At 38.3% G+C, this 20,778-nt stretch overlaps 1 protein-coding gene across 1 annotated transcript in view; it reads left to right on the forward strand.

Moving 5' to 3' along the window:
- The window catches only part of LOC121859262 (phosphoglucomutase-2-like), a 42,122-nt gene extending 23,899 nt beyond the window's left edge, over window positions 1-18,223 (forward strand). Inside the window, exons 8-12 of the mRNA XM_042356015.1 lie at window positions 4,570-4,683; window positions 6,970-7,079; window positions 9,726-9,828; window positions 12,417-12,643; window positions 14,279-18,223. Of these exons, the coding sequence (XP_042211949.1) occupies window positions 4,570-4,683; window positions 6,970-7,079; window positions 9,726-9,828; window positions 12,417-12,643; window positions 14,279-14,381 (657 nt within the window). The 3' untranslated portion in view covers window positions 14,382-18,223. The remainder of the gene's footprint in view (window positions 1-4,569; window positions 4,684-6,969; window positions 7,080-9,725; window positions 9,829-12,416; window positions 12,644-14,278) is intronic.
- The last annotated feature ends 2,555 nt before the right edge of the window (window positions 18,224-20,778 follow it).

A 20,778-nucleotide genomic window follows, 5' to 3' on the forward strand; every position in this document is an offset into this window, starting at 1 on the left:
CCCATTCCTTTCCTCTCCCCTTCCACTTCCCCATCTTCCCCCTACCCATCTTCCCCCTCCCTCCCTCCCCTACCACCTTGGAAGACATTGGAAGCATAATGTGTTGTCTAATGGTAGACCCTGCTGCCAAATGGCGTCACAAAAATTTTGACCAAGTCCCAGGTTGCTGATCTGACTTTCTGCCTCATTTACACACAATTGCAGGGTCTCAATTGTCTCTCTTGCTATTGACAACACAACATATGTAACTTTTCTCAATCTTGATATGTTTTATTCTTTCTATGCTTTTATTCTATGAAATCAGCTAACAATAATATTAAAGTGGGGCCCTCTCTGATGGGCCCCACTTGTCGGGAAGGTTGTGGACCCCAGGGCCGACCTGATCATCAAACTACTGGGACTTCAACTGAAGGATCGGCTTTTTTCACACTTAATTTTTCCAACATTCGCGGCCTAAGATCCAATTTTCCTTCTGTAGAGCATCATCTATTAACCTCTTCCCCTGATCTCTTACTTCTATCTGAACTTGAACTGACCAAAGCAGCTTCACCCAAACCTTTTCAAGTCTCCAACTATGACCTTTACACCTCTTTCCATTTGAAGGGAGGTGTATGCGCCTACTGCAACACACGTACACCTATAGCTCGACTCACGGATCTTGAATCTTCTCTTTATGATGTCATTTGGCTCAAAATATCTCTACCAATTATGACTATTTTTCTTTGTTTCCTATACTGTTCTCCCAACTCTACCAACTATTTGGAACTCTTTGACTATTTCACTTTTTGCCATGAATCTTTGCTATCCACACACACCCCAACACCAAGATCCTCTACCTAGGTGATTTCAATGTACATCACAAGAGTGGCTTGGCTCTGCAAGGGGTGACCCAAGTAGATTTGAGGCACTCTTTTTTCTTACTTAATGATCTGGAACAAATAATTAAACACCCTATATATGTTCCAGATCAACACGATCAACTTGATCTTTGTTGTACCTCTAACCCCTCACATTATTCATACTCAATTTCTGCCCCCTTAGGGTCTTCTGATCACAATCTTATTTCTATTAAATCAAACTGCATGACCACCTCCCCCACCCCCCTCTAAACGTCAACTATGGCACTATCGGAGAGCAAACTGGCAAACCTTCCGAGAATTCTTCTCCGACTTTCCCTGGGATGAATGTTGCTTTTCTACTCGGGATGCCTTGGTTTGTGCTGACAGCATTGCTGGGGTTATACATGGTGGTATGAGTGCATTTATCCCATCTTCTACCAAAACTTTCACTTTACAATTACGGTTTGATCACTCCTGTTCTCTTGCATGTAGGGAGAGATATAGGGCATATCAAGTTATGAAACTATCGCCTTCTCCTGTTACCCACTCCTCTTTCATTACTTCTAGGAATCGATGTAAGGTTATTCTTTGTCGGGCCAAGAGGAATTGACACTGGCACGAGTAAGGAAGGCAGCCAAGAAAATGGGAGAGAGAGTTGGTCCCAGTACACATCCTTGTTTTACCCCTGTTTGGATGGGGAAGGACTCGGACTGGGAGCCATCGTGGATTTGGCTCACAATGGCGATGAATTTTGGTGGGCAGACAAAACAGCTGAGGGTCTGCCAGAGGGCTTTTCTGTTGACCGAGTCGAAGGCCTTGATTTGGTCGATGAAGGCCATGTATAGGTCATGATGCTGTTCTCTGCACTTCTCCTGTATTTTGCGGGCAGCAAAGATCATGTCTGGTGCCTCGTGATGATCTAAAACCACATTGAGATTCTGGGAGGAAGTTTTCCGCCTCAGGATGGAGTCTGTTTAGGAGGACTCGGGCGATAATCTTGCCAGCTATGGACACCAGCAAGATCCTAAGGTAGTTGCCACAGTCTGACTGGTTTCCCGTGTTCTTATAAATATTGACGATGGAGGCGTCTTTAAGAGCTTGGGAGATTTCCTCCTTTTCCCATATATTCTCCAGGAGAGAGTGGAGACGACTGGTAAGCAGAGTTCTTCCTGCTTTGTACACCTCGGCTGGGATTCCATCAGGCCCTGAGGCTTTGTTATTTTTCATCTGTTTGATGGCAGTAGCTACCTCATCACTGGATGGAGGATAGCTGAGGTGGGTCAGCTCTGGATGCTGAGAGACCTGCTGGGTAGTCAGGACACCCACATCAGTGTTTTGGTTGAGCAGTGAAAGGTAGTGCTCTTTCCAGTGCTGAAGGATGCCTTCTTCGTCTTTAATTATGGAGTTACCGTCAGATGAGTGGATGAGGATTGCGCCATGAGTGATTGGCCCACAAAATGTTTTAGTGGAATTGAACAATTCACGCATATTGTGCTGATATGCAAGTTTTTGTGCTTCATTTGCTTTATTTTTAAACCAGTCGTTCTTTAGATTGCAAGGTTTGTGTTGTGCTGCTGCTTTCTTCTTGCGGAAGGTATCAGCTTAGATCCAAGACTGAGGGTTGTTCTCCCAGTTAGTTAAAGCAGCACGTTTATCATAGACGAGTTCAATGATTGCTGGGTCATTTCCATTAAACCAGTCCTGGTGTATTCTTTCGATCTGGCCGAGAGGGTCTCTGTAGGTTTATGTCATGACAGTGCCGAGAATATCCCCTTCAGCACTGGGATTTGGGTTTGTTCTCGGGTTGTTTATCAGCCCATGTTTGAGATGCTCTCTGAAAGCATGTGCTACTGCTGGATCCTCCAGGCGCTTAGTGTAAAAACCTCTTCTGGAGGCTTGCTGCCTTTGGCGTTTTGGGGCGACGTGAGGTGAGAGCTTGGCTCTGACGAGCCGATGATCAGTGTTGCAGTGGTCTGAGCCACGCATGTCACGGGTGATGAGGACATATCGGCGATCTCTTTCTCTGACAATGATGTAGTCAATGAGATGCCAGTGTTCGGGTTGTGGGTGTTACCACAAATCCTTGAACTTGTCGGCCTGCCTAAACAAGGTATTGGTAATAGTGAGGTTGTGTGCAGCACACTTGCTGAGGAGGAGTAGGCAATTGGGATTACACTTGCTTAGTCCACGTCTCCCTATGGTTCCCTGCCAAATGTCAGCATCTCTGGGGCCCACTGCTACTCAGAGATCCCCTGCTGGTCTAGCCTGGGCCCACGAGGCACCCAGTTACCGTGTGTTGCCACGAGGAGACTCGGCAGGAGTCTAGATGGTGAAGAGGCTGTGTACTGGCAGGGGAAGACTTATGCAAGATGCTTACCTGTTTGCCATGAGGGCTAGCCAGCGGCCGTAGCTGAAAGCGAAAAGAAGCAAACAGTGCTTGCACCTTAACACTAACATAATCCTACCAAACTAGATGGGAATTAAGAGAGGAAGCATCCAGAGTGAGGTCTTATTTTATGACAAGTGTGTGTGTGTTTTAAAGATCGGCTCTTGAAGAGCGCTTGGCAACACTGGTGCATGTTACCATTCCTTTTCACTCCATCTCTAATCACCCACACCTTTTTGCTTTCACACTCCATATTTTAAAATGTTATACAACATAATGTTGAAGGGATATAATGTTACTCATTTATAATTACATTTACCACAGTTTCCCTCAAAAATACTTTAGCTTTTATCTTTATTCAAGACATCTTCAGGTCATGAGACCCACTAATCCCCCACCTAACAATGGGTGACTTGACATTGCATCAGAAAGTTAGTAATATGAGACCGCTAATCCCCCATCCTACCAGTCTTTGCTCTAACACCCAGCTTCATTCGCAACCGTATCATATAGGTTTTTAGTTTTTAAATATATTTATTTAACTAAACTTTTAGAAAAAACTATTCTGGATTATTCTTGTAAAGAAATTGAGTCTGTAACTTAATTAGAACTGCTTTGACAGACTCTAGTCGTTTAGACTCTCCAAAAAAATTCCCTAGCACCCAGAAGCATTCTGGGGATGTGGGCTAGTGTCTGTGCAAGATGCATAGTGGCCATTTCACTAACCATTTCACCTACTTCTCGTAAATTAAAAAATATTTAACTATTTCATTATAAATATTTTAATACACATCACTATATCACTTCATAAGAATAAAAATCGAGGTTGTAAGAGATAAATATCTTGAGGTGGCAGCGCAAACGTCACTGTGGCCATTTTTAAATTACGCCTGGGACGGACACACTCGCTGCTTACTGAGGCAGATGTACTACTGGAGTTTGTTGTCTGGGGACTGTGTGGTATACAGCACCTAGACGGGTTACCACCTAGCCTTAAGATATGGTACCGCACAGGAGAGTGGTATTAAAATTTGACCAGAAAATTTTAGGGGGGGGGGAGCCATAATGGCATGTCTTATCACGAGGCAAAAGCTTCATTTACATAAAATCAAAATGCCACTTATGCATCTCTGATTGTGAGAGTGTTAACAGTACAGTAGTTTTAATTCAAGTGTTGTGCATTTGCCAATTTTATGGGGTGAATGCTATTTCCAAGACATGAATTAGTACCGACTGTCACTTGACTTTTGGGCCAAGCTTGGTTATAGTATTGTATTGGGTTTGAGGAGTTATCTTCATTTTTGTGTTTAATACAGCCATTAATAAGCTTTTTATACTTTACAGGAAACACTGACGGGCTTCAAGTGGATGGGCAATGTATCTTATGACCTCCTGCAGAAGGACAAGACAGTGCTGTTTGCTTTTGAGGAAGCCATTGGGTTTATGAATGGATCTGAGGTATAAGTTTTGACAATTTAAGTTGTTCATACTGTATATACGTACTGTATGTATTGTACACTGGATTCTGTCAAAAATTAATTTTTTGCTCATTTACAATTGATACCAGTTTAGAATTACTGTTCATTATGCCCAAAGAATATGCCTTTGAAAATTTGGATCTTCAGCATCAGTCCTAATCATTTATAGTTGAGGATAATCTGAAGATTAGCCACCTCTGTTGCAACAATCCTAGCACTTAAAAAGGGGTATGAAGAAACTACAGTTGGGAAGCTCATCACTTAGCAACTATTTGAGTCATGATCATTCCATAACAGGATGCAGGACTAATACACAGTTACTGCTGCTTGTAAGCAACATGTCTAATCTCCTGACTCGGCCTTTTCATTAAGAAAAGCAAAATGCTGGACTTCCTTCTGCACATTGTGATTTCAAAAGCAACACAATTCTAAGTGTTACTTTTACTGCTAGAGTAGATTAACTTTCTGTTTTGCAAATATGGTAACAAGCTCTTATGGTAATCCCAACATGATACAATATGTGTCTTAGCTAATCTAATACAGTATTCCCTTAAAGCTCGTTGGGGTTAGGTAAAATGGACCTTGTGAGAAAGCAAAATCTGAGTTTTTCGTGCCAGTCCCAGGAGTGTGCAAAATACATAAATAAATAGCTATATGCACATGTATAACAACATTATGTATGCATAAAACAATATACTGTAATAAATATGAAATAGTATAAATAAATAAACATAAACATGAAATAACACTGTATGGACATTAGGTCCACACAGTGATAGTTAGCTGTGGTAGTGAGAAACATGATAACCAGTACAGTAGGCTATCTTATGACCTGGGAAATATGATGCTCTGTAGTGTTGACTCCTCTTGATCCTTGGCACACAGCCTCAGATTTATTTATTTTACATAGCAATCCGTGAGTTTCTGAGGGACGCAAACCTTAAAACCGTGAGCTTTAAGGGAATACTGTTCAGTAGAACTCTTTGCAGCAACCATATCTGCTTCCACAGCCTCTTTATCATTATTAGACAAAATTTATTCAAAACTATTTGTTTTATTAACCAGTCCCTTATATCCTCCATACTTCTTTATGTCAGATGATCTGTTTCTGTATTTCCATGGTTGGTGAGCTAATGGGATCCAGCTTATATTCCCCCTCCTTTTAATTTTCTTAGCAACAAATGACATTCTTTATTGTGTCTCCTACTCTATCATCCCCAATCTCTCATGTCTTTTTATTCAGATGCAACTTACAGCTCTTGAAGTTTAAAACACTATTCAATAATGCATCTTTCTCATCCATGGAACACTAGGCAAGCCTCACAGTGTGTCCTTTAGAGGATACACTGCCCTGTATAACTTCCCCCGTATATCACAGAGCTAAAAGATTAATATTAAAATGAAGGTGTGATTCCGAAATTCCCCTTTATGACTGAGCCTAGACTAAGTAACTCGTTAACCCTTCATACTCCTGTAGGGTTGCTTAGAAGTCAACTGGAACTTGAGTTTAAATTTCGAATAAATGGCTATAGCCGAGTCTTCAATACTGAAGACTGCATTACTCATGCAACTAACATGACAGTGTGATTAATTGATGTATGCCTAAAATAGGAACTCTGGTGTTTTAAAGATCCCAATTTAGGTACCTGGGCATTTAGTAAGGGCATGACTGATTTTTTTATCATTTCCAGTTGACAATATGAAAGGGTTTAATTGGTTCCAACCCTCAGTTATATTTGAGTCATTCAATCTAGGAGAAGATTTATAAAGGGGTGTCAGGATCAGTCCCTCATTACCTGATGACAACTGGGTCAACAGAGTTGTGCCCATCCCCTGGTCTCTGCTGCATTTTCAGGCCTGGTGCCTTAGAAAATGAGTGGGATGGGGGACATCCTGTTTTGGACATTCTGTTTTGGTTTTTCCCAACAGTTGCCATTAAGTAATCAGTTAACTCACACAAACATGGAAAATAGCCATAAAAGTTGATGGTGAGGATGGGACTAGAAGATACAGTTGCCTGCACTTATACCTGGTACAGTGACTGGCACATTTTGTGAGCTGTGGGTATTTTGTGGAATGCTTAGTCTGGCTACTATTGCGAGGCTCCTTGGGGTCATTCCAGGAGTTTTAATATAATTTAAATAAACTGAGTTGCCACTTGTCACAAAATGCACATGCTACTGTACCAAGTATAAGTGTTTGCAATTGTACATTTAAAAAGGTAATTTGCAGAATTCATCTTTGTTATTTTGCTCAAAACCTACAGGTACTGGATAAAGATGGAGTGTCTGCTGCCATGCGCTTAGCAGAGATGGCAACCTATCTCTTAAAGCAGAACATGACATTGACTGATAAGCTGCACGCTATTTATAAAATGTAAGTTGTTTCTTTTTCTTGTCAGATAAGACTAGTTGATCTTTTTTTTTTAGTTTGTTAATTTCATTGAATGTTGTAATTTACTGAATAAGTTCATCTGAACTAATTAACTTAAAAAGAAACTAATTTCATACTATAGAAGCATTTACTCTGTTCATCATATTGAACCATTTTCACTACAGTTAAACAGGGATTGATAATAGAGTGTAATTCACATCTTCAGGGGTGAGTACAGTGGTCCCTCGGTTAATGAGCACAATTCATTCCAGAAGGTTGCTCGTTAACCGAAAAATTCGTTAACCGAAACCATTGTTTCAATGGATTTTTGGGTAATTGGTTCCAGCTCACCGAAAATTACATACAAACTAAAAATAAATGCAGTAAAGTACACTTACTTTGAGGTGTGCATGTAGAAGGCTCCTGGTTGATGATGATGATGATGGGAATTAGAATGGGGGTGGAGGAGAAAGGAGAAGAGAAGGCACCCCATGCTGCCATTTCATCCATAAAATTTTAGTTCACTTGGTGTAATTCAAGATTATTTTCTTTAAATCAACACTGCACTGCGCTATATATTATCAATATGTAAAATATATTTCAAAATGACCAATAATTTGACTGGAAGCACAGAAAAGAAGCATTTATGTTGAAGAGTCTCAAACAAGATGTTCCTTCCTCTGAACTGGTAAACAAACTGACGCCAAGCTTGGTGTGTTGAGTGGCTGTTTAGCACACAAAAAACTAGTTTCCTGTACTTCAATTATGTTCAATAATTGTTAAAATGACTAAAAAATTTATTATAAAACTTTTAAAATTATTGAATAGTACAACCTTCTTGATATTTACTAAAATGGTAAGGAATTTAAGCCCTAAAACCGATTACTGTATTGGTGGACTACAGTAATACTACAGCTGGTGGGCAGCCAAATGCAGGCGAAAACATGTTGGGAAAAATTCGTAAGGAATTCGTTAACCGAGGGTTTGCTCGTTAACCAAAATGAAGAATCTTATGGAAGGTAATTCGTTAACCGAGGGATCACTGTACAGACGTATCCACAGAGTAGATAACATCTAAACGATCAGTATTTATAGGAAGCCTAAAAATGTGTGTTCATATATTCATTATTATTCTGCCTACCATTATCGAGTCGAGCAGTCATTATTCACTTTAATGATTTTATGTGCTCTACGAAAATGCAGTCCGGAATTCATTGATGAGGAATATAAATTTGTCTATAATAACGGATTGAACTTAAAATACCCTAGATCTTTTATAGACAAATGCCTTAACATCGCTAAGAAATCTTTCTATAGTTTTGTGGTGTCCTGCAAGGTGTCTCTCTTGTCTCAGGCAGCTGGGCCATGCGCGCTCACTCCGCCTCAGTCCGGGTTAAACACTTGCCAGTTTCGCATGTGTGCTACTCTGCTCTCTTAACAGCTGTGCTCCACGTGCTTGTGATGGCTCCCAAACGCCCTCAACCACCTTCATCCAGCCATGGGAAGGCGCCCAAACAAGTGAAGAGAGAAAAGAAGGTCATGTATTTTTCCCATACGTACACCTGGCAACAGGAGAAGGTGTCCATTATATTTCATAAAGTCTTACAATTCGTAAGGGCGTGAATTGGCAAAACTGCAAATATCAACTTATATTATACCTTAGTGCACTATAGCATACCTATACTGTACTGTGTATGAGAAATTACAGTCACCAATACTTACATTTGTATGTGGAAGTCTGGAGCTTGATGAAGTGTACTGTACAGTAGGATGAAATCTGGTTACTGAAGCATAGGGAGATAATCAGGATCGCTGTTGGAAGAGAGTGATGCAGTGGTGGTTGATGAAGAGGCCGGGTGGCGCATGGCGGGGAGGAGGGTGGTGGAGCAGCAGCGTTGACCGAGTAGGTGAGGGAGATGAATCAGCTGGGCGTGCTGCTAGTTCTTTCTTGAAAAACATATTGATTGGTTGTTGTTTCTTCTTGGCTGTGAGGTTTCTAAACATTTCACTCCACTTACACCATTAGCACTGACACTAGGTAGTCTTTTAAGGGCCATTTCACACAGAAACACTAAAGTTTTGAGTGCAGCACAAGAGATGCTATGTCGCAGGCAATGTTTGAGCGCAAACAAAGGGAGAGGAGGTGCTGCAGATGCGTGGGGGTAACTCGTTGCACTGCGGAAGAGGCTCGTAAGCTAGCCACCATCTGCTTACTGCGAATAGTCGAAATCGCAAATAGCAGGGTTTACTGTCTAGGGCAGTGGTGTCAAATTCAAAACCTTTCGAGGGCCAATTCTTATTTTAGTTACCCCCTTCAGGGCCAACACAAGTGCTATATCACATATTTTCAGGATTGAAGTTTACAGCTTTACACATTCCCTTACCTGGCCTACCAGGAATACCTCATTTGGTTTTGTCTGATCTTAAGTCCGTAAAGTTTATTTTACTTCATAAACATGATTATATCTATTTCTATCATAATTTCACGGGATGATAAATTTTACCGTCATCCCGTGGGCCACACCTGACCATCCCAAGAGCCACATTTGGCCCGCGGGCCATAAGTTTGGCACCCCTGGTTTAGGGGTTTTACTGTATCTTAAAACGGATTTTTTTTAAGTTTAATTCTTTTTTTTTTTTCCTTTTCAGGTATGGGTACCATACGTCCAACAATTCCTATTACATATGTCATGATCAGAATGTTATCAACAAGATGTTTGAGAGAATGAGGAACTTCACAGAGCCAAATACTGTAAGTGTATCTCAGGATGTTGTTGACAGGAAATTAGATTAGGAAGAAGTTTTCTCAGACCAGCCACTTCCTCCTCCTCCTCTCCCTGGCTGCACACCTGATCGTAGTTTTTTTTTTTTTTGCACGCCATTCCTTTATAGGCAAACCCTCCATTGTATAAGAACAGAATAAGATTTATAAGCTTTTGTTTTTTTGGTGTTGGAATACTTGTGCGATTTAAATGTTCACGATAAGATATACAGTTGTCTGGTGATTCATGGTGTGTTGCCAAACTGCCTGCTACTATCAGATACACTCCATCTCCCACATAGAATATACCCCTATTATCTTAATTTGTCTTATATATCTATAGTATTCAGTATAGTATTTTCTTTATTCATAAGACACACTAACACATTGAGATGACTTTTCTGCAAGTTCTGTGGTTACTTACATATAACAATGACATTAGCGTTCAGTCATGTGAGAGGTGACTGATATATTTTGGCTTGGTAGAAATTTAGCACTTGTATGGTACTTTTATTACTTATTATGGATATTTTTACTTTACAGTAAAACCTCATTAAAGCGGACCCCACTAAGCCAGATATCGCTTAAACCGAACAAAATTTGCCCCCCCAAATTAAAAAAATCTGTCCTAAGATGACATGTCCGCCTTGAGCCAAAATTTCGAGGGACCAAGGTGGACAGACTGCGTGATTCACCCACGCTGGTAAACAAAGGGACGTGTTCAGTCATAAATTAGCGTCGCCCATGATAGCATCTCTCCCACTCTCTCACCCCGCCGATTGTGTTTAATTGCCATTTAGACATGCCGACCTTTATTTTCAGACTTATTTGACATTGGCAGTAATGTGATTATATTGTAGGCTGAAGTAGCATACATATTTTTGTCTTTTTATTGGAAAATTAGACAATAACCATGACCCCTCAGAAAGTGTTTGGTGTCCGTAAGAGTGGTGAGAAGGTTAAGACTAAGACGTTATCAGTGAACAAAAGTTAAAGGCGATTGAAAAACTAGAAAAGGGTGCTACTCCTCGCAAATATGAGCTGAATACGGAATTTCAAAGCGGTCGGTGTCGGATATATGAAAATCGAAAGATAAGTTGCACAAATATGCCATGAAATTTAATGTGGACCAGGTAAAATCTGTCATTAAGAGAATGAGGAAAGTTGGGAATGAGAACTTGAAAGAGGCAGTGTATAAATGGTACATTAACTTTTTAATTAAAAAACTTGTATTGCTTTCATAAAAATTTGATACATTTGTGGTGTACTTATTCGTTTTTTGTTTAAAATGGCGGTTATCCAAGCGGTTGGTCTTCCCATCCACGCACCAACCATGTGAGGATCCGGTAAACATGGTGCAAACTTTCATATCTCCGGGAACTCTTGTCCCCAGGCCCTGAGCAGAAAAGTTTGGAGTGATTGTCTCGCAATTTTCTCAGATTTTCTGGTAATTGCGCTGTCGAGGGTTTAGATATTAACACCCTCTGGTTCTTTTAAAGATTACTATCAGGTGGATCACTTCTGCTTTCACCAAGAATATTGAACCAAATTATGGATATTTGTAACAAAAGATGTCTCTTTTTAAGTATTTACACTGATAATTGGCATTCAGGCAGTACAGAGCAACATAAGCATATGGAAGTTGGCCGTACTGCCGGTCGGAACAAATGTCGGGAGTGTAGACACTGGATGTCAAGCATGGGGTCTTGTATATCAACACGGCACAGGTGGTAAATAGGTGTCTTCTCCTCAACAACTTCACAGCAGAACAAGTATCCTCCTAACCGTCAGTACTCTGGTTTTAGCACATAAATTATCCAAGAGGAAACTCAGCGTCTACCTTGTTCTTTCTAGCTTATATTGTGTGATACTGTACGTACTGACTCTAAATTAATGTTGTAAACTATACAGTAGATGTTTTCAACCTTATATGTGTACTCTTTCTTTGATGTAACCCCATAGGAAAAAAGTCTAATGGGGCAATGTCTGGGAATAAGGAGGCCTCTACCATCACCATTTCAACTACAACCAGTGCCGCCAGGTGATGAGGGCTGCCAAGCACACAATTCATATTATAAAAGAAATCTGACGAGACAATTTTTATTTTTATTTTTTTCTGTAATACAGTGATATTCCCATTAGCCGAAACAATTGGTGCAGAGCACTTCCGGGAATGAGAGATTTCCGGGTAACAAGACGACTCTCAAAGCCTGAAAAAATCTCTCGTGCCCGGAATTTTCCGGGTAACGGAAAATTTTTCTCGGAATTTCCAGAAAATGCGCCTGATTTTCATCTCTCAAACCCAGAAAAAGTTCCCCCATCCCCAGAATTTTCCGGATATCGGGAAATTTTTTTATGAATTATCCGGAAAATGTGCCCCTCGGAAAATCGTTCCCAAAGCCGGAATTATCCAGAAAATTCCGGTTTTGGGAACAATTTCTGAGAAAATTTCAATAATGGCTATTGGAGAGTTCCCGGTTTGAGAGATTTCGGTTTAGGGAGATATTACTGTATACTGAACTAATAAAAAGGTAACTTTTTATTAGAAAATTAGTAAAAGAGGAAACTTTCCTTTTCAGTATCCAAAGAGTGTTGGCAATGGCAGATTCATCATAAGGGATGTGCGGGATTTGACAACAGGGTATGACTCTTCACAGCCCAACAAACAAGCAGTCTTGCCAGTTTCCAAGTCTAGTCAGATGATAACTTTTTCCTTTGCCAATGGCTGTGTGCTTACCTTGCGTACTAGTGGAACAGAACCGAAGATCAAGTATTACTCAGAAATGTGTGCCACACCAGAACAAGAGTGAGTATAGTAGTAGTTTAAAATAAAATGTGTGGTAAGATTTTTTGTGTATAGTTCAAAGTGTATTACAGTCATGCGCCGGTTAATGTCCTAGATACATTCTTGGAAACGTAACGTTAACCGAAATGGACGTTGTCCGATCATCACATAAACTTTGTCTTTATACTTACGTGTATGTGGAATACTATATATATATATATATATATATATATATATATATATATATATATATATATATATATATATATATATATATATATATATATATATATATATATATATATATATATATATATATATATATATATATATATATATATATATATATATATATATATATATATATATATATATATATATATATATATATATATATATATATATATATATATATATATAGTAAAATCTTGATAAATCGAACTTTGATATATCGGAATTTGCCTTTTTCAGACTTTGAGATGCTCTGGTCCCCAGAAATAAAATAAAAAAGTTTTAAGAAATGGGGAAGATTAAATAAAAGAAATTTATGAAATGAACAACACTTACTGAATATTGTACAGTGGTTAATTGGATTTGCTATAAGCCTACTGAAAACTAAGTCACTTGAGTATGTAAGCAGGCTGGGGCTTAATACTTTACACTACAGTATTACTTAAGTGATGATAAATACACTACAATAGTATTTATTAAGTGGTGATGAATACACTGCAATACTATTTATTAAATGATGATTAATACACAACTGTACTGTACTAATTTACTAAGTGTTGAACACAGATGTTGTAGTAAGTCAATCAGCTGTTTGCTCTTTGTAAACAAATGAGTATGAAATGGCTCATGGTGTTCAGTGTGGGATTCTTTTTTCAGGAGAGTTGATTCTTTAAGGATAATATTTTATCAGCCTGGCACCAAATGATCCAAATTATATGAGAATTGTGGTGAAAGTTGCATAAAGAAGTGTTAAAGGAATCTTGGGGGAGAGATCACCCACCTGTAATACTCCCCCTCCCTTCTGCTCCCAGATAAACATTCATCTTCCACACACAATATACTCCTACACTTACTTGTATCTTTATAGTACTGTACAGTATACAGTTTTCTCTTTATTCATAAGACAAATTCTGTGGTTACTTGCATATAACACTTTACAGTAAATAACAATCATCTCAGTGACAACAGTTGTTGACAACCGGACTTATATGTCTGATTTTCAAGCCAGAGTTGTGTTTCATATTTTCATTTAGTTGATGTAATATTCTTTTAATAACCCCATTCTGCTCTTTCTCACATCCATTGTGTCCAGGTGTTGGAGAAGTTTTTTTGAGTGTACAACAGATCCAAGGTTGTGGCACCCTCCACTATATTTACAATGACAAATGTGGCCCAGAGCCTACAAAAGGTTGTGGACCACTGGTGTAGGCCATTACTTTACATCTGTGATAATATTCCTTGCATTTTTTATTTTTGCATGTTCAGTGTCTACATGGGTAAAGTTGGACTTATGAACAAGCCTTGGGAATATAACTTTTTCGTAAGTAAAGGAGCACCTGCATAGAAATAATAGAGAGAGAGTATACATGAAGTAATGGTAAATTGTAAGGATATGACTAATTCTATCTTGTAATATTTTCACAGAGACTGGGCAGCCCTTAAAGCAGAATTAGCAGAGCTGGTGGAGGCTGTAGTGCAGGAGCTGATGGAGCCCGACAAGAATGGTCTCATTCCACGAGCAGACTAACTCCTGTGCTACAATCTTTTTCCGTCTTTTTCTAATATTCAGTTTATTTTAGACATTTAATTTGTTGTGTTCATATATGAAATATTTTCTTTTTGGTTGTTCTTAACTTGTGACTGTTTACTTACTACTGTACATCAGTTGAGAACTGTGCTACTTTACACAAACAATTTTGTGATACTTTATGCCTCTCAGGAATTGGCTTGTAGAATGGTTGCAGTTAGATGCTATTGATAAGTTTTAGAAAATTTAAATTGTCTTTCCCTAAGTAATATGTCTTTTTATTCTTGGTCATTTTTGCATGTGAAAAGAATCAGTCACTTCCGTGCATTTCTTCATTGAGATCGATTGAAATATTGTATTACCATTTAAAAAGAGGATTCAACAATTTACCTTCCAGTTAAAGAAAGATTATCATGACTTTAAAGATGAATCTATGAAGAATGCAGATGGGTCAGATAAATAAGCAAAATAAAAATCTTGCATTATAATCCTTAAATATTTTTGTTATATATACTGTTTATTATATATACACGGACTCTTTTTATCAAGTCAACATGTCATCCTCTTCAACTGCCCATGTTTCACTGCCATACAAGAACATGCTTATCCTTCTGGCTACTTGCAACTTTCCATTCAAATAAAGAGAAGTTCCTTTCGTTATCAATAAAGGCAACGGCTCTCTAAACTTCTTCCAGTCACTTCTGATTCCAACAACCTATCAAGGTTCCATTAGACCAAAGATAGTCTCAGACTGCAACCTCTTCATTCAAATAACAATAGTTTCATGGTGACTGAGGATAGAGAGGAGGAATTCTTGAAAGAGGTTTCATTAGTAAATAAGAAAACAAAGTGATATTTCTGATAGGAGGCCAGTGGCCTATGTAGGATCCTCTTATTTTTCTTGACAAATTGTCTTAGGCTGTGGATAATTGTGTGCATTTTGATAATTACAGTTTACTATGTTTTGGAAAGCTAAAATAGGTATGTGACTTGATTTATTGGTCATTTAGATGAGAATTTTACATTTCAGTTGATGCCAGTTTTAATTTAATTTGGTTCTTTGTATTGCTCAGCTCATTATCGTTGGCTTGATTTAGTCTGATATATTTCATCCTGGTATGGTTGTAGGGGATTCCCCACTCTGTTTCATTTGGGAGATTGTGAATTATACTTTGTCATAAACTGAACTGGCAGTTTTCCCATGTTTCTGAGGAGGATGTTTCCAAGAGAGGATTTTTTTTATGGAGAATAGCCTACCAGGGCACAGGTGATCGACCCACAACAGGGCCGGGGGATAAGCGTAAAAGTAGAAGAGAAAAAGACTATATTAATCTACACCATGATGATGCTCTTTTGGGTATACATAGTACAGTGATGTCTTTCCCTATTAAGTTGAACCAATTTGCATGATACAGTAATTGCTTTCAGAGCAAACACTGTACCTGTATCCTCTCATTAAAGCTAATAGTGAAGAGGGGAGGTAAGGGTGATGAGTACAGTAGAACCTCTATATGCTGGAATTCGCTTTTTGGGGACTTTTGTGAGGTGCTCTGGACTGTGTGTTCATATGTGCGTTTGGACATTGTGTGTGGGTGTCCCACGGCACATGTCTATCTGAGTCCTGCTTACACTCATATAATTATGTGAACTTTTTATGTAGAGTACATATGGTCTTACAGGGATATTTGAGGGTTTTAAGAAATTAGTAAAATTGTGTAGAGTACAGTACTGTACATATTTTAAGAATTAAGTAAAATTGTGTAGAATACCAGTTATAAGAAATAGAAAAGTTAGAAAAAATGCTTATGAAAAGAACATCGCTTGCTCACTGAATACCCAGTACTGTACAGTCTGGGAATAGTGGTGAAAGTGCTTATAAGATGTGATATGGGGCCCTGAAGGAGGGAGCCACCCATCCTACTTCCTCCTACCTACTGCTTCCCGACAATTCTCATCCCAGTTTTTTCTTTACTCATAAGGCACACAAGCACAGTAAAATGACTTCATCAAATTCTGTGGTTACCAGTACTGTACTTACATATAACACTTTACTGTATGGAACAATCTTATTGAGAACAGTTGTTGACAACCAAACTTATGTCTGATTTTCTTGAAGCAGGGTTACCCAGTACAGTATGTCCAAACATCCACCCTTCACCCCTGGATTCACTTTTTTCAGACTTTCACTCTCTTTGGATTGGGGTCTGCCCCAATTAGTCTAGTGTATCAAAGTACTACAATACTGTATATGTAAAAGAATTATCTGATTAATCCAAACCCAAGCCAACATTATAGGGGGCTGATCCCAAGTACATATTGCCCCAAGTTAGTTACCCTGTGGTGAGAATATTCAGGGTGATGAAAGATATTAAAAGTTTAATAAAATAGTCAATATTTTGATATGTTACAAGTTTGGGCCTCTTGGAACCTGTTTTTACCCCCAAAGACTTACTGACTATAATGAAATATCCTACTCTGGCTTGGTTAGTAAAGAGGATTTCAAGATCGATGCTTTGTTTTTATAGCATCTCGTATTAAAAGTGTACGATATATCCAGACCATGCATTTTAGATAGTATTTAAAGTGTGTATAGTAACTAAAGTCCAAGGAAGAAATATATCTTCTTGTACAGTCAGTTCTGCTATAACGCGATAGTTGTGTTCTTGTAAAACATCGTGTTATAGAAATTCACGTAATAGAAATAACAGGGCTTATGGAGAAAATAGGGTTAGGTGCAGATTACTACTCAAAATTGAAAAAATTTTAGTAGTTAGCCAAACACAAAGGTTAGCACAGTCTAAATAAATGTTACATTCATATCTAATAATGAAATCATACAGTAAATGTAACACTTTACCTTGAAAAAATATGAATATAACTTGATGGGGGAGAAGGGTGATTTTGAGGTTGATAACATCGAGCTTATCTTCAAGTGTTATAGCCTTTCTTTTACGGTCATCAACGGGAATGCGATCAACAGAACGCTTCTTGGAGATATTCTTCTTTACCATATTCACAGTTAATACCACAAAATTGGAGAAATAGTAAGCAAAAATCGCGTTACAGCAAACAAGCGTTCGCGTTATACAAATATCGTTCCTCTATTCATAAATCGCGTTAGAGCCAATTCGCGTTGTCAAAACACGCGTTATAGCAGAACTCACTATGTTGATAATAATTCGGCAGAAAGTGCATTCCTTCCTAGTTACAAAATATTATGTAAGAAAATACACTATAATAAATGTATTCACAGCTTTAGTACCTTTGCAAGTTTTTTTGAAGAGCTAGGCAAAACAGATTGTCAGTTGCTAAAGAAACTCATTTTAACCAAGATGAAAGTGAATGTGTATTGTATTCTGTCATTTGAGATATTCTTCTTGAGAAATCCAATTGCCATTAAGTGATGAAAATTGAAGCATGATATGAGGCGCTCAGAGCCAGAGTTATGAATCAACCAAACTTGTCTTCTGCTTTAGTTATTGACATTTGTAATCTTTATATTCTTCCCAACTCAGTAACCAACCATAGGATTATCATGTTTTTTATTTCTTATAATAGTAAATCTAGTTTTGTTTTACAGGTATTCCACTGTGTATGGATTTTTTTTTTTTACACTTATGCCCCGAGTGACGTACTAAGATGCCCGACTAGCATGCCCCGGGTGACATACTAAGACGACCGACTAACGTGCCCCGGGTGACATACTAAGACGCCCGACTAGCGTGCCCCGGGTGACGTACTACGACTCCCGACTAGCATGCCCCGGGTGACGTACTAAGACACCCGACTAACGTGCCCCGGGTGACGTACTAAGACGTTCGCCATTTCCCGCCAGTGTTTAACTGCCTAGTGCAGGTTATCAGGTTCCAGTGTGACTATTAGCCTGTCATGCCACACGCTCGGCCACAGGGAAGCTTCCTGAACGTAATTACCTACTTTTGTTTGTTTCATTTTCATTGTTTGTCCATTTTATCATGTATCAAAGTAATATTGCTAAAAGTAGTGTAGTTGTATTGTAGTGCAGTATTACTGGAAAATAATGCGATGATTGTGTTATAAATGTATTTATTTGTGGAATTATTATTATTTTATGCATTACTTGCTCTACCAAACACTAAGACAGCCAGACAGCTTGGCGACCGAGGACTTTTTATGAAAAATAATGCAAATGAAATATTCTAAATGAATTATTTATAGCAAATAAGTATAGTGATCAGTAAATATATGCATTATTGGCCATCTTGGACACAAAGGCAAGCTAAAAATAGCTGGTAAGTGCAGAGGTGACCACGAGCTCAGCTGTCAAAACAACACTGTCCCCTTATATCCCTTCTCCCTCCCTCCCTCAGCACTGCCAGTTAGCTTAGAGGGTCAATATAATGTATAGTTTTTCTTACTTATTTTTTAATGTTTTATCATTTAAAAAGGTTAAGAATTATTTTTTGAAAAGTTTTGATTTTCTCGATTTACCCCCGCATGGGGGGTACTGCCAGCGTGCCGGCACTCTAACCCAGGGCTTAAGGGTTAAATCAGTAAGGTCTAGTTATAAAAAGGTAAAAAATAAATCTGCACCACATTCGATAACCTGTAATAAGATATTAGTTATCATTAATATTAATACTGAATGGATATTTTATTTATTATTTTTTTTCCTACAGGGATTGGCCCACCTGGGCAAAGGTCACTGACCCATATCGGGGGGGATGTTATAATAATAATAACAATAAAGAACCATAAAGAAATACACAAATGAAAAAAGATCACTAGTGAGCAACAATATATGTATGTTGTGTTCTCAAAGTAAGAGAAACAGTTGAGACCCTGCAATTGTGTGTAAATGAGGCAGAAAGTCAGATCAGCAACCTGGGACTTGGTCACAATTTTCGTGATGCCATATGGCAGCAGGGTCTACCATTAGACAATACATTATGCTTCCACAATCTTCCCAGGCGGTAGTACCTCCCTGTTTGGTAGCTGCCTACTACCTTCTACCTTGAAAGTTTATTATGTAAATACTCACTAACCCATAGGACGTGTTGATGCCCATGTGGCTGGTTTTTTTTTTGGGGGGGTGGGGGGAATACTAGTCGGGTGGATCCAGGAATATCAAAAGGGGGGTGTCCAAAATGTTGTGGGTTGAGGAACATTGTGAGCACAGTGAACCCACCCAGCTGGGGAGCTTTGGAGGGCCAGTGTAACCCCCCCCCCCGCTCCCCGATTATTTATTTTTTTTAACCAATATCATGTGCATTTTGAAGTCATGTGCACTTGATATTAATTAGGAGATATTCTGAAGTCAATAGTAATTACTTTTTACTAAACAAAAATGCCCAATTACTATATTGCATTAAAGAAAAGTATTGGAATTTTCTGATGAAAAGGGGGGTGGGGGAGGTTCTGGACCCCCAGGATACCCCTCCCCCGTGGAGCTGCCTGTGCTAGTCCACCACATGACTCGTATTCCAGTACTCATAGACATGAGGTAGAGAGCAGGGACTCAACATACACCATGTACGCCACATGTTGATTGGCTTAGCAAGTGACATCATACTGTTCCGCACATCTGGTTTGTTACACCTACCTGTAGATTCATCACTCTGGCTCCGAACATCTCATATGCTTAACTAGCAATGAATTTATCTTAAAATTGATCTCGTAGATATGTAACTACCCAACTGTATAAGAAACTATCTGTACTGTTGTTTCTTATATATATATATATATATATATATATATATATATATATATATATATATATATATATATATATATATATATATATATATATATATATATATATATATATATATATATATATATATATAAACAATAAAATGGCATACATAATATACTGTATAGTATTTAAAATCGTTGAATTAGAATGTGCTTTATGTATACATTTGCTGCTACAGTATGAAAAGGAGTGTCAAGAATATATATACTGTAGTGTGATAACTTTTAAATTGTATTTAGATAAATATGGTTGTCACTACCATTCATTATTTTTATTGGGTATTTACTATTGTGTAGGTGGTCATTATATGTTCTGAACTATATAAGTACTGTAGTTGATTATATAGAGTTTACCACCACACACTGAAGCAGTGTTCTGAACTTGAGAGTACAGTACCGTAATCTTGTACAGATAGACCACGTACCTCAGATGAAGATCAGTCTGGACAGTTTATTTTTATATTTAAAGGTTTCATTCAAATAAAGAAAATTAGCCTCAAAGATTAACATTTTATGTTAATGCCATCATTTACATTATGACATTATGAGCTTTTGTGTGGAGAGTAAACTTGTAGATTGTCGCCATCTTTGAGACGAAGAATCTTGTACAAGGTGATCTTCATATATAATATATTGAATGTTTATAGGCTTCAGTACATGCACC

This window comes from Homarus americanus, unplaced genomic scaffold, assembly GCF_018991925.1.
Source record: "Homarus americanus isolate GMGI-L3 unplaced genomic scaffold, GMGI_Hamer_2.0 scaffold36188, whole genome shotgun sequence".
Taxonomy (NCBI): Eukaryota; Metazoa; Arthropoda; class Malacostraca; order Decapoda; family Nephropidae; genus Homarus; species Homarus americanus.